The following is a 13,227-nucleotide window of genomic DNA, read 5'->3' on the forward strand; positions in this document are numbered from 1 at the left end:
GAATCATAGAAGATTAGGTTTGGAAGAGACCTCAGGAGGTCATCTAGTCCAAACCCCTGCTCAAAGCAGGACAAATCCCCAATTAAATCATCCCAGCCAGGGCTTTGTCAAGCCTGATCTTAAAAATATCTAAGGAAGGAGATTCCACCACCACCCTAGGTAACCCATTCCAGTGCTTCACCACCCTCCTAGTGAAATAACTTCCCCCCACTGCTTACTCTGTGTCTGAATGACTCTACACATTTTTCCTCCCCAGAATGCAAACTGGATGTGATACTTGGGTTTGATGTCTCAGATGTTGGACCCGGGCAAAATATATTTAATTCTCAGAGAGCATTGGAGTCCAAGGTAGAGATCATTCTGAAACGAATTACCCAGATGCAGAGGATCAGCTGTACTGGCAACCAGCAGCCAACTGTGCGAGTGGCAATCATGGCGCAAACACCAACTGGAGCCATTGAAGGATTTGACTTTTCCGAGTACCAGCCAGAATTGTTTGAGAAGTTCCAAGACATGCGCAACCGTGGTCCATATGTTCTGACGCCACAGACGCTGAGATCTTACCAGGACAAATTTAGAACAGCTCCTGCCGACAGCGTGAAAGTAAGTCTCGGTTCTCCTCATAGAAGTTTTTCTATGTTCTTGGAAACAGAAACACACTGGGCAAGATTCTCTACTGGTTTAAACAAGCACAACTCCATAGAAGTGAACTTAGCTCTGCCAGTTTACACCAGGTAGGAAATTGCCCCACTGAAATGTTGCGAGCATGAAAGATTTCCTGACACTGAAAAGCAAAGATCCCTAGATGTCTGGGTTTTCCCCATTATTTCTTCCCTTGGAATATTGCTGTATATATTTTAGTTTAATGGATGCAGGGAAATTAATAAACAAAGCATCCTTATTAGAGTATCTTAACCATATTGTCTTGCTGCTCTAAAGTGTCATTTTAAAATATATTGTACAGGAACAACACTGTTGAGTATCGCTCAGGCGAATGTTTGTGAATGCCGATTTGGGCCATATACTGAGCTGTAGCTATTACTAACTGGAAAATGTACATCCGAGTAACATGATCCGGCACGTCAAGCCAAAAATCCATATATTTGAAGGGCAGGAGGGACCAGTAGGATCAGCTAGTCTGAGTGACCTCAGACAAAATGTGCACCTGAGGAAAGTACGTTATTGCAAGATCGGCTCTGAATAGTGTGGTGTAAATCTGTATCATTCCATTGAAGGCAATGGAACAAAGCAAAATGGACACCAGCTGAGAATCTGGCCAAACATTTCACTGTATCGCTGTATGTGGCTGTGTTTCCCAATTGAGGCCTGACTTGAATTGTTTCCTTCCCAGGTGGTAATTCACCTAACTGATGGCGTAGATGCTGGAATGGCCCAGTTGGAGGCTGCATCAGTCGCGCTGCAAAGAGAAGGTATTCTGTTAGAGTGCCAGGACACTTACTTTTCATTTTGCTTCATTTTGCTCATGGCTTCTAATAAAAGAGGTGCACTCAGCTTTTTGATGACTCTGTGAATGGTGAGGTCAGTATTAAGCTGAATTCCACACACGCTTGCTGTTTTTAATCCTCTTCCCCTTTGAATAATGCTATGGAGGCGTTACACTGACCGAGACTCTGTGTATGGTATATCACTGGCAGAGGCAAGCCCATGCTGACAGCCTCAGATCTGAATCTGAATGTCTCAGAATTTGGGGCACAGGGGTGGAGTTCAATCCAGGATCCACACAGCTCTTAGTCAGCTTACATTAACTGATCACTTGTGACCTGTGACGGCTGAGGATTCCTGGGATGCTGATCTGTTTCATCCAAAGTGATGACAGCGCAGGACGGGAAATGGAATCCTTCAGGTACAGAGCAGGTCCAGCACTGGCAATGGCCGTGCAAGCCCCGCCCTGTGCTGCTGATAGGGTCTGAAGGGACCAGATAAAGGAATGAGATGGGAGTTCAGCGTCCACACTCAGTCGTGGACTGATTCTGCAAGCCCTCTGTACACAGAACTCCCATTAGCTGCAGGGCAAGTTCCAGAGGCAAAGAGCTGGCAGGACGGGACCCTCTGCCTTTGCTCTTTGCACCTGGAATTATATACAGGCTAGATTGTACTGTTAAGGAGCAACTCAGCACTGTCACTGGAAACATTCTGCCTCCTGGTGCACTGCGGGCAGTACAAACTGCTACACCCCTTTAGAGAGTGCAGCATAGGCCCAGCACGCTCTCACGGCTGACCATGGTTCTCTCTCCTTCCTGCCCCCTTCTGGGCACAGTGCTCCTAGCGGGAGCATCTTGGGACAGCCCTGAGCGCAGAAGCTGCAAATCTGACCCAATCGTCTGCAGCCCACACAAGATCCGTGCAATTCCTCGCTCCCTCCCTACTGCACCACCCTGGTATGGGGCCACCTGGAATCTAACCCCATGAGGACAATTTTGGTCATCTGGCCACCTGTCCCCATTGGGCCGAGTAGCTTTATAAGGACAAATGCCCAGCCACCAGGTGTTTCAGCCATTAAATGAAGCAAATTGGAGTCAAGCTGGTGACCTAGAGGTGAAACGCTGTGTGTGTAGCCCATCCACTACCTACTGGCACCTAAACGGGATGACTTTCAAACCCAGAGAGAGGCGGATGGATCGTTAATCCCTTGCATTATCCAGTCCCCTAAAATCATTCAAGTTAATAAACATGTGCCAATATTTTCTTTAGATTTCCAGTTAGACAGACAGGAACAATCCATAGTTAGATTTTACAATATGCATGCTTCCAAATCTTGCTGGTGCTTTCACAGAAATGCATTCTGTTCCAATCCTTCAGGTATAAAGGCGCTCATCTTTGTGGGGCTGGAGAGAACGCCAAATTTTGAGGATGTGATGCAGTTAGAGTTTGGACGTGGGTTCACGTATAACAGGCCTCTCAGAGTAAATCTGCTGGATTTAGATTTCGAACTGGCAGAACAACTTGTAAGTAACTTTGAGCCAACAGCTTGTATAGAGCAGAAACTTTACAAAGCAGAAACTTTTACAAAGACTCTGGCCGGATCTTTGGCTGGTGGAAATCCTCCATCCATGGAGCTCTGCTGATTTACATGAGCTGTGCATCTAGCCCTATAAACTCTTTTGTGTATTTTTGTGGATGCTGCAGTGAATAAAATTAAATCCTGACTTTCTTGTGTGAACTGGTGCTGCTCTATTGATTTCAGAGGAGCTATGCCAGTTTATACTACCTGAGGATTCAACCCAGTACTCCAGATGCGATGCCATAGAACTGGACTATTATTTCCCTGTTCCAAGAAGTTAGATCTCTCTATATGCCATTTGCATTAGTCTTGCTGCCTTATCGCACTACAAACTTGTGGCTACCTTGCTCTTATTCTGTGTCTCATTAAATCTCTTTAGCAGCGCTGCTTTCTAGGTTTCTTCCCCTGAGTGGATAGCTGCCTTTCAGTAATATTTTTGATAATGAACTAGCTTGCAATTTTATTATTTTACACCCATCTATGTAATCTCTCTAGGGCTCTTTGCAATGATTTTCTATCTTCATTGGCATTTGCAGTTGCCCCCAGTTTAGTATCGGCTGCCAGTTTTATGACCTTCCTCGTCCAGATCCTTAATTAAAATGTTAAATAAGACCAGATTTCACACTGATCCTTGTGTTACCTCCACTGGACACTTTGTCCCCAAACCACTACATAGTTGTTTAACATTACCCTTTGGCTTGTGGCATTTGAGCTAGTTTTCAGTCTACCTCTGTGCAATTCAATTTGAATGAATTTTCCTAGTAAAAGGCTGAATAGAGATAGGTGAGACCTCAGTGACAAACAATTTACTTGCTGAATTTTTTTACTGGTTTCCTGCTAATGAACTACCCAAAACTAATGAGGAGTCCGGTGGCACCTTAAAGACTAACAGGTTTATATGGGCATAAGCTTTCATGGGTAAAAAACCCACTTCTTCAGATGCATGACTCCACGAAAGCTTATGCCCAAATAAATCTGTTAGTCTTTAAGGTGCCACCGGACTCCTCGTTGTTTTTGTGGATACAGACTAACACTGATACTTGGTACCCAAAACTAGAGTACATTTTATGAATTTGTCTGCTCTTCGAAATTATTTTGTACCAATGACTTTCAGCCTGCGGAATGCTCGCTGTGAGGATTCATTGGAGCATTCCATGCTCATGATTCGACATTTCAGCATTGAGATTGATCACCTTAAATCATATGGTATTGTTTCTGGGTGAAACTGGGGCATATCAAGGCCAATGCTCCACTCAACTCTGACTCAAGTCCTTGCATTGGCCCTCTGCCCAGGGGTGAATTTAGATCCTCTTTTCCCCGATTATGTGACCTAGCCTGTGTGAATTACTTCCATTTCTGCCTGAAAAGAAGTTTGCTGGGAGTCTGGCATTCACTTTCCATGAACATGTGTGTACACACATCTTTGCTCGCATGGACGTTTGGGAAGAGCAGCTAGAAATGGTTGCAAATATAGTGTAGGCAAAATTCCATTTAAAAGTGTCTAAAATCCTGGTGAATATTTTTTCTCCATCCTTGTCTGGCTCTGTTTCTGAGGCTGTAGTGAACATTTTGCTAAAATCCACTAATATCCAGGTCCTTACCCTGCAATGAAACCTTGCTCAATGTGGATAGACTCCTGAACTTGTGTAGCTTTCGCTGCAGGATTGGGGGATAAACCTTAGCTCCTTCATGTACTAAATTACTCTTCCTGCAGACCTGTACCTCACCCCGCACTCAAGGATGAATGTTGCTTTGGGAGTTCATCTCCTGCATGAGTTTTTAACAGCTTTCTTTCATTATAGGACAACATTGCAGAAAAAGTATGCTGCCGAGTGCCATGCAAGTGTTCTGGGCAGCGGGGAGATAGAGGAATGCCAGGTACCATTGGACCAAAGGTATGTTACTGCATCTAGTTTTGAACTATCCAAGCTTAGGTTCACATTTCACAGAAATCCTCTCCAGCTTTCAGACCTTTCCCCTAATAAAGAAATATAAATGGAGCACTCACTCACTCCAGCATCCTGCATTACGATTCAAGAGGAGGGTTGAATTTTAGAGACAATCATCTAAAGCAACACTAATGAAATTGTAGGGCTTCATGTTCTATAGTAATGGTATTCATTCAGAATTTCTTCTTAATGCAGTTCCATCTAGTGTCTCCAGTCAGGGTCAGAACCTGACTGTGCTGGGTGCTGTACAAACACGGCAGGAGACAGAGCCTGCCCCATAGCGTTTACAATCTAATTTAAGACAAGACATGACCAGTAGGTGTAGCAATTGGATGGGACAGTGTCGGGAAAATGAAGAATCATAGTGATAGAAAACATGTGGTTGCATAGACTAGCTATCTGCACAGTTTGAGGGTCTGTGGAAGTCGTAATCAGATTATTTAATTTAACTAGTTTCTTTATAGATTATATGACCCAAACAACTGCTCTGTATTAAATCCAGGGATATTTTGAACAGGGGCTTAAAGGGGAAGCATGGATTGTAGCAAGGAAACCTCAGATATTATGTGGAAAATCAACTGATATGCATTGTTTTTTAGGGTGTTTCAGGTGAGAACGGCTACAGAGGCTATCCAGGCGATGAAGGTGGACCCGTAAGTAACTGCCTAGAGCTATATTGCCTCAGGGGGGAATGAAGGGGGCTCTTGACATTGCTCAGATTGTTTCTGGCTGTGGTGGTGGTGGGGAGCTGGGACTTTGCGCCCAACATCCCCTCCTGTGATTGTAGGGCGGGGAATGGGAGGTGCCCTGCTTCCAGCCCCCACTAGTCGCTAGCCTGAGTAGTTGGCCTGACTCACAATGGGGTGTGGAAAGGTGTTAGAAGCTAGGGGAAGCTGGGGAAGGGTGTGCCTTTCAGTCTCTGGGCCACTCCAAGGGTGGAGCACACACCTGTTTGCCACCCCTTACTCAGGGCAGAGTAGCTTTGGCCACAGCCGAGTTACATAGAAAGCCAAACAAACAGAGCAAACACCCTGCCTGTGTGCAGCTAGGGGAGTACCCCAAACTAATCGATGCTGACTGGAAGAAATGTGGAGTGATTGTGCTGCCCTTTTCAGTCCAGCCTTTGTGATATCAGACAGTAACAGTGATGGTGAAGACAATAAGTCCCATGATTTTAATTTCTCCTCATTAACATTATAACCTCTGAACAGTTACTTCACCCTGCAGTCATACATAAACTAGGAAATAAACAGCCCGTGATGCACAGCACCAGATGGTGAGATGGAGGCCAACTGGCTTTTCTCATCCATCTAGCAACATAATAGAGAGAAGCCAAATTCTGCTCTCAGATACTATGTGCCATGGGAGTTGTGTCTGAATAGTTAAGGGCAGGATCTCATTACCGAGCCATCCAGAATCCATTTTCTTTTAGGAGAACCTCGTAACACAATTCTGTATTTGAGAGGCTAGAGACAATTTAGCAAGAAGATATTCTCTTTCAATTGCTTCCTAAGACTAGGGTTGGCCCCCACAGGTCGTGACCAGGGTCATTGGCAGGACGCTGTGAGGAAACTCACACTGCAGCTGCCTGCCCCTGTCAGTTGCTGACCTCTGAAAGTACTGTTAGATTGTATCATGTAAACATGCCCAGCCCTTATAGGCATCTTCAGTTTCTGGTACAGTAAAACCACAATCCAAGTGTGTAAATACAAAAAGTTAGGGCAAGTAGGGTGTATCGTAGACCATTACTAATTGCTCCATTCCTACATTAGGGTGAACGGGGTCCGCCAGGTGTCAATGGAACTCAAGGATTCCAAGGTTGTCCTGGTCAGAGAGGAATTAAGGTATGTTTTTAATGACTCTCTAGAGAATACAGCCGCATCCTAGGTAGGTGTCAAGCGGTGTAGCTCCATTACAGCTTATTCCCCCAGCTGAGGATCTTATGCAAAACTAGGAAAGGGCTATTTCCATAAGACAGAAATATGGTGCCTTGAACATATGTCACAGTAGCAGTATTTCATAGCATTGTAATGTGAAGGGACAACACCATGCAAAGTGCTTAAACCCAATATCACCCAGTCTGCAGACAAAAATAATGTTATCATTGGGAGCCTTTGCAGCTGGACCATAGGGGAGAGAGAAGAGAGGAGATTGATTTTCTTGACACCATCACCATGTGTGAATGCTGGCTCAGGGCTGGGATTATGTGTGGGAGGGAAACTGCAATTGGGAGGCAGAGAGCAAAGTGAGAAGATGACTATTGTTTTAAATGGATATATTGAATAATTGTTTTAAATGGATATATTGAATGGCTCAGAAAAAGGGACAAGAAAAAGCAAGAACTTGGGGAGATTTGCAATTTTTATTATAAATATTCATAGATTCTGAGGCCAGAAGGGACCATTCTGTCACATGCCAGAGAATTTCTCCCAGGGATCCCTGTATCAAACCCAAATCTTGTGAGAGTGCTAGAACGTCTCTCTTAGAAAAATATCCAGTCTGGAACATCCTTTGGATACAAATGTATTGTGGCTCAGAAAAGGGATCAGACATGAGGTCATTAGGTTGAGGAGAAGGGGATTTGTTTAAGGAGTAAACTATTTATTGAGGCCACTGGCTAATATAGACATTACTTTGTGATGCATCATGAGAATGGGGGAGGGGGCCCAATTTCTGAACGCCACTTTATGGGCTAGATTGTGCCCTTGTCTTACTCAGCAAAGTAAGATGAGGAAAGGGCAGTAAAAGCTGCACTCCAAAGTCCCTGCTAGACTGAGACCTACCCAGATCTTGGGTCCAGTGTGGATTGCACCCCGTTTTCCAGATGCTCCCTGTGGTGATTGAGTGGGGTGGGGAGGGGTTGGAGAGTGGGCGGACTCTTGGATGTCCACCCTCTGCCACCCACTACTTGCTGGTCAGGGGAGCTGCTGGGTGGAAGGGAGAACTCTGTCAAAGGCGGCAGAGAGAGGGTTGTAAAATTCCTTCACAGGGCGGTTCAGCTACATGTTGCCCCTCACTTCAGGCTCAATCCGTCCTCAGCTCTCCTCACACTTGGAAAAGTTCCTTAGAAAACAGCTGTTGGACGAAATAGGGCGGCTGGCTCCCGTAGTAGATTTTTTTCCAAACTCTTCATGCTTATCTGCTGACTTAGCGCACAGTCCAGCTCTGGTGCTTAACTTGTAATGAAAGAGGTGCCGGGGCTCAAGAAATTTGTTTACTTTCATAATTGACACACCAAGCCCAGAGGAGCCGGGGCTATGAACTGCCAAGCCCAGAGGCACCGGGGCTATCAACTGCCAAGCCCAGAGGCACCGGAGCTCAGCCCTGGCACAAATTAAGTACTGTCCAGCTCCCACTGATGCCAGCTGAAAGGCTATAAGGACGCAGATAACCTGGCTGCCTCCCCTTCTCACTTTGAGTGGGGGAGGTTTATGACCCTGGTTTGAGTGCCCCATCTCTCCCTAGCTGCAATCTCTGTGGGAAGTCTCTAGGGGAGAGTAACCATCTATTTTTTGTTATCTTCAGGGCTCCCGCGGATTCCCAGGAGAAAAGGTACGTGAGCGTGTTACAAACATAACGACAGCGACGGGTAGCACGCATGTGTGTGAAATATTTCCTCTTTTCACCTATGTGTACATTTAATCATTTGTACCATGCTTCTTTTATTATTCTGTAGGGCGAACTGGGAGAAATCGGCCTGGATGGCATAGATGGAGAAGAAGTAAGTCATTTTAATGAGCTCTCTCTTAATGAGCTGCCACGGTGCTATTCCCCCTAAAGCAGCAGAAATTCTGCTAACGCGTTTGTCTTTGGCAGGGTGAGAGAGGCCTACCAGGCGCTTCTGGGGACCGAGGCAGTGCCGGCAGAAGGGTATGTTTTATTATATACACTGTTCCAGAACGGTTACACTCAGTGACCCCAGTGCTTGGCTGGGGTTGAGGGACACACCACACAATTTGGGAGGGATTGGGTTTAAGCCACTTTTTGCTCTTCTCATCCTAGGCTGGACGTGCAACAGTCTGGTCCCATGGTATAAGAGCAGCCTGAAGGCTGCTCTAAGTTACATCAGCTCCCTGTATTCTCAAGGGATTGTTACACCAGCTAGGGATTGCTGGGGCAGAGGGAAGCCCTGGGCATGCCCCCTTTCTCCTGCCACACCTCTTATCTCAGCAGGGAGTTGGAGACCATAGGAGCCACTATATCACCTGTACAGCAGCAGGGAACCTCCTACACTGGGGAAATCCTCCCATGACCAACTATACCAGCTGCAGGGCTGCTGTGTGTGTAGCTAAGGATCAAAGCCAATATGCTCCCTTTCTGATGAGTGGCTGAATACTTTTTATTCATTAAGACTTGTACCAAAGCCAATAGCAGTGGGCAAATCCAGAGCCAAAGGGACTCTCCCCAGCAGTGATATGTTTTATTCCATGAGTCAAATTCACATGGCTCAGCTTGATCCTGCATTCCTCACTTCATCCTTACGGGAGTTTCGCCTGAGAGAGCAGAGAAGGATCACAGTTGATGTGCTGAGTAAATCCACCCCATATAGGCAGGTGTGTGAGCCCTTTCTGCAGCGTTTCTAATTTTCTGTATATCTCCTGAAAGGGTGATAAAGGCGTAAAAGGAGACAGAGGAGAACGAGGTGACCGAGGGCTTCGAGGTGATCCGGTAACTATACTTTAGTCTTTATAAAGATTTACGCCGGCTAGGCCTCCCCACTCTGCCCTCGGCACGGATTAGCCTGCAAGGATGGTTCTTCGTTCCTGCTGCACCCAGAACTCCAGCTGATGGGGGGCTAGATCCTTGGTGCCTTGTAGCTCCCCTAGAGTCACCAGCTGAGGGTCTGGCCCTGGCTGTGTTAGGAATGTACAGACTGGACAAGAGCTGGCTGCGCTGCTACCCTACTTCCAGAGGACAGGCACATGGCAAATGGCCATTGTCACATACATGTCAGTAATACGCCTATTTCCAGGAGCCTGCCAGAATGTGACCCACTGAACCTACCGAGGATGGCGGCTCAATGAGATGTGCAAGTAAACAGTACAGGTTGCCTGGTAATTAAACGTGAGACACGTTCCTGTTTTGAAACCCAAAGGTGCAGTCTGACAATGTGATGCTGAGATGAGCCAGAGCAATATAAGAAGCACACATGGGCCAGTGCTGTATTACATGGCTGATGAGAAGAGTCATAGAACCATAGAATATCAGGGTTGGAAGGGACCTCAGGAGGTCATCTCGTCCAACCCCCTTCTCAAAGCAGAACCAAACCCCATTTTTGCCCCACATCCCTAAATGGCCCCCTCAAAGATTGAACTCACAACCCTGGGTTTAGCAGGTCAATGCTCAAACCACTGAGCTAGCCCTCCCCCTGAAGTGAGACTCGCTCGCATAGGGACTTGAACCCTGGACCCTCAGATTAAAAGTTTGATGCTCTACCGACTGAACTATCTGGGCGCTCTGTAAGCTATCCGGGCGCTCTGTCATCTAAATAGACAGACCTAGACGTACTGTGAAGGTGGTAAAGTAGTTGCCATACGAAGGCACAATCATACTGAATCATACCTGTTATGTAAGTTACTGTGTGGGCACAGGAAAGCCCCAACGTAGTAGCTGCCTGGGCAGAATCAGCGAGTGGCTAGCACTTGCCTCTCGATGTTGACTTATGTTAAACTGGCCATTTATTTACTTATTGGAAACATGGCTTCATTATATGAAATCCTTTCCCCATTCTTATTCCACTCTTGCAAGATGTCTCATGTCCCCAGCCACCATTGTGATCTATTTCATATGATGTATGTTAAAAAATGAAACGTGGATGTTGAAATATGATGGACTGTTTTACAGCGCGGGATGTCTGCCTCAGTGCCCCACTTACACCAGTGGGTTTCATTGCTTCTGCTGCTTTCAGGGCGAGACTGGACTTGATAACACACAGCGAGGACCCAGAGGCTCAAAGGGTGAAATTGGACCAATGGTAAAGTATTGAGATTTTTTTTTTAAAGCATGATAGAACAAATAAAGCAAGAAAATAGGACATTGCACACAATATTTATATTTAGAAGAGCTGATCAAAATTTTTCAGAGGGCATATTTTCCTTCTGAAAAATGGCATTTTGTTGAAATTGAAACTTTCTGTGGGACCATGTCACGTTTAGCAAAATTGGATTTAAAACAATTTGAAATGAAGCCTTATTGGAGCAGATGGTTGCAATTTCATTTTGAACCTGTTCTTCATTGAGAAATGTATTTCTTTTATATTATTATACATTGGAATATACCATAATAAAAATGGATTATAATATAATATACATTCTCATTTTTAATATAGATTTTTTAAACTCCAAGATTGGAATGAAACATTGTGATTTTATCCAAATGCAATGCTTCAATCGGTGTGAAATGATTTTTTTTTCAAAAATTGTGTTGAGCAAGAAATTAATTTTTTTTTTAATATTGGAATTTCCTATAGAATGGGAATTCTGAGTTCTGACTAACTCTAAGATGTATGTCAAGGGCATGATCCAAAGCCCACTGGAGTCAATAGAAAGATTTTCCATCAACTTCGAAGGACTTTGGATCAGTCACTAATATAGCTGGTATGAATGTTTAATTTTTGAGAGCTAAACTGTGTTCTGCTTGCTAGTAAATCTCAGGACTCTTATCTCAGTCTTTCTTTTACCGTAGGGAGAACCTGGACCAGATGGGGGGGCGGGTTCCCCTGGTGGAGTTGGAAATGATGTGAGTATCCTTAGTTATCCTGGTATTGTAGACAACCCCTCCCTCTCAAGGAAGTATCTGGTGCTATGAAAACGATCTTGAAGGGTCAATTAAAAAAGTGTAAAAAGGGTGTAAAAGTACACCAATGGAACCTAAATGAAAAAGACATTGGTCTGTCACTTCAATCAGTGCTGCTTAATCATGAAAGGCCATATTCTGCTGTCTTTTCTGTCCTTAATGAATCAAAACTCCCACACTGCCAACTCAGTGGGAGTTTTGCCTGAGTAAGGACTGAGCAGAGATTTCAGGATTGAAACATACATTTTTTCATTTGTTTAGAGAGGACTTATACATAATATTTAAAGAGTGCAGTTATTTTATAGAATTAGGCTTGTATTTTTATTAGACATGGGCCCAATTCAAATCCACCAATCTGAACATCCCAAACTGTGAGAAAGTTGGATAATAACGTTGCAGATTAGATCTCTCTCTGATTTAGACAGTCAATATGCAAAGAGAAGTAAAATGTTACCTATCAGAACAAAAAATCATTACCTAATTTTGAAACAAAGTCAACTTGACATGTATCATGTGTCTGTGTCTTGGATCTACAACATGTATGTCAGAACTTGATAGCACTGCTGAGCGGACATGGGGTGCAGAACAGTTCTCAAAACTGAGGCCTGATTCTGCTCTCGGTTATACTGTAGAGAAGATCTGGGAGGTATACCAATGTAAAACCAGTGTGAGAGCAGATTCAAGTAAATCTCTCCCCCAATTCACAGCTCCATCTTGCTCCCAGCTGAGGGCTATGCCCTAATGGCATGGTATACCTGAAAGAATATTGTTGCATGGGACAGAATGGTGTTATTAGCTAGTAGTTTGCATCAGAGCACCTGGTATATTTGACATGGCTCATGTTCACAGCAGTGAATTCCTTTTTGAAAGGGCCATATTGAGTTGCAGAACCAGCACACATCTCTGTACTCTCTGGGCTCCATTCTAATCTCATACACCACAAGGTGCATTTGTGCGTCTCTTCAGAAAATTGCAACCTCCTTTTAGATGCTTCAGCGGAGCTTTCAAGAGCTTGTGGGGATCCTTATTTGTATGTTTGGGATCAAAAGAGCTCCCTGAAAGCGTAACTAAGATGCACCCAGACTCAACTGATAGAGGGTCTGCTATTGCCCCCAGGCCACGTGTTATAGTGAATGTGCTTCTTCCGATTCACAAGTGTGTATTTCATGAATTTTCATTGCCGATATTACAGTCGGCAATATTTAGGACCAGGTCCTCAGCTGGGGTAAACCCAGTTCATGTCTGAGGAATCTTGTTCACAGAAAAAACTTGCTTCGTTCTGTGCCTTACTTCATATTTTCCTTACAACTCTAAGAGGGAACTAAAAAATACCAAACAAACCTCAGGGGGAAAAGGCCTTGTGCTTTTCCACCCTTTCCCTAGAGTTTAAGGTCAGGCTCTGATCTCATTGCCATTGGAGGAACTCTGTTGATGTCTGTGGAGTTTACGTTGGTGTGAAAG

General features: G+C 44.7%; 1 protein-coding gene across 2 annotated transcripts in view; it reads left to right on the forward strand.

The window, feature by feature from the left end:
* Positions 1-13,227, forward strand: part of COL6A3 (collagen type VI alpha 3 chain) — a 109,765-nt gene that overhangs the window by 60,604 nt on the left and 35,934 nt on the right. For both annotated transcript variants that reach the window (XM_084643470.1, XM_084643471.1), the window contains 12 exons: positions 257-603; positions 1,352-1,430; positions 2,821-2,966; positions 4,825-4,917; positions 5,571-5,624; positions 6,744-6,815; positions 8,497-8,523; positions 8,648-8,692; positions 8,788-8,841; positions 9,577-9,639; positions 10,880-10,945; positions 11,656-11,709. In XM_084643470.1, coding sequence (XP_084499596.1) covers positions 257-603; positions 1,352-1,430; positions 2,821-2,966; positions 4,825-4,917; positions 5,571-5,624; positions 6,744-6,815; positions 8,497-8,523; positions 8,648-8,692; positions 8,788-8,841; positions 9,577-9,639; positions 10,880-10,945; positions 11,656-11,709 — 1,100 coding nt within the window. The remainder of the gene's footprint in view (positions 1-256; positions 604-1,351; positions 1,431-2,820; positions 2,967-4,824; positions 4,918-5,570; positions 5,625-6,743; positions 6,816-8,496; positions 8,524-8,647; positions 8,693-8,787; positions 8,842-9,576; positions 9,640-10,879; positions 10,946-11,655; positions 11,710-13,227) is intronic.

Source organism: Lepidochelys olivacea, assembly GCF_965140295.1.
Source record: "Lepidochelys olivacea isolate rLepOli2 genome assembly, chromosome: 11".
Lineage (NCBI taxonomy): Eukaryota > Metazoa > Chordata > Testudines > Cheloniidae > Lepidochelys > Lepidochelys olivacea.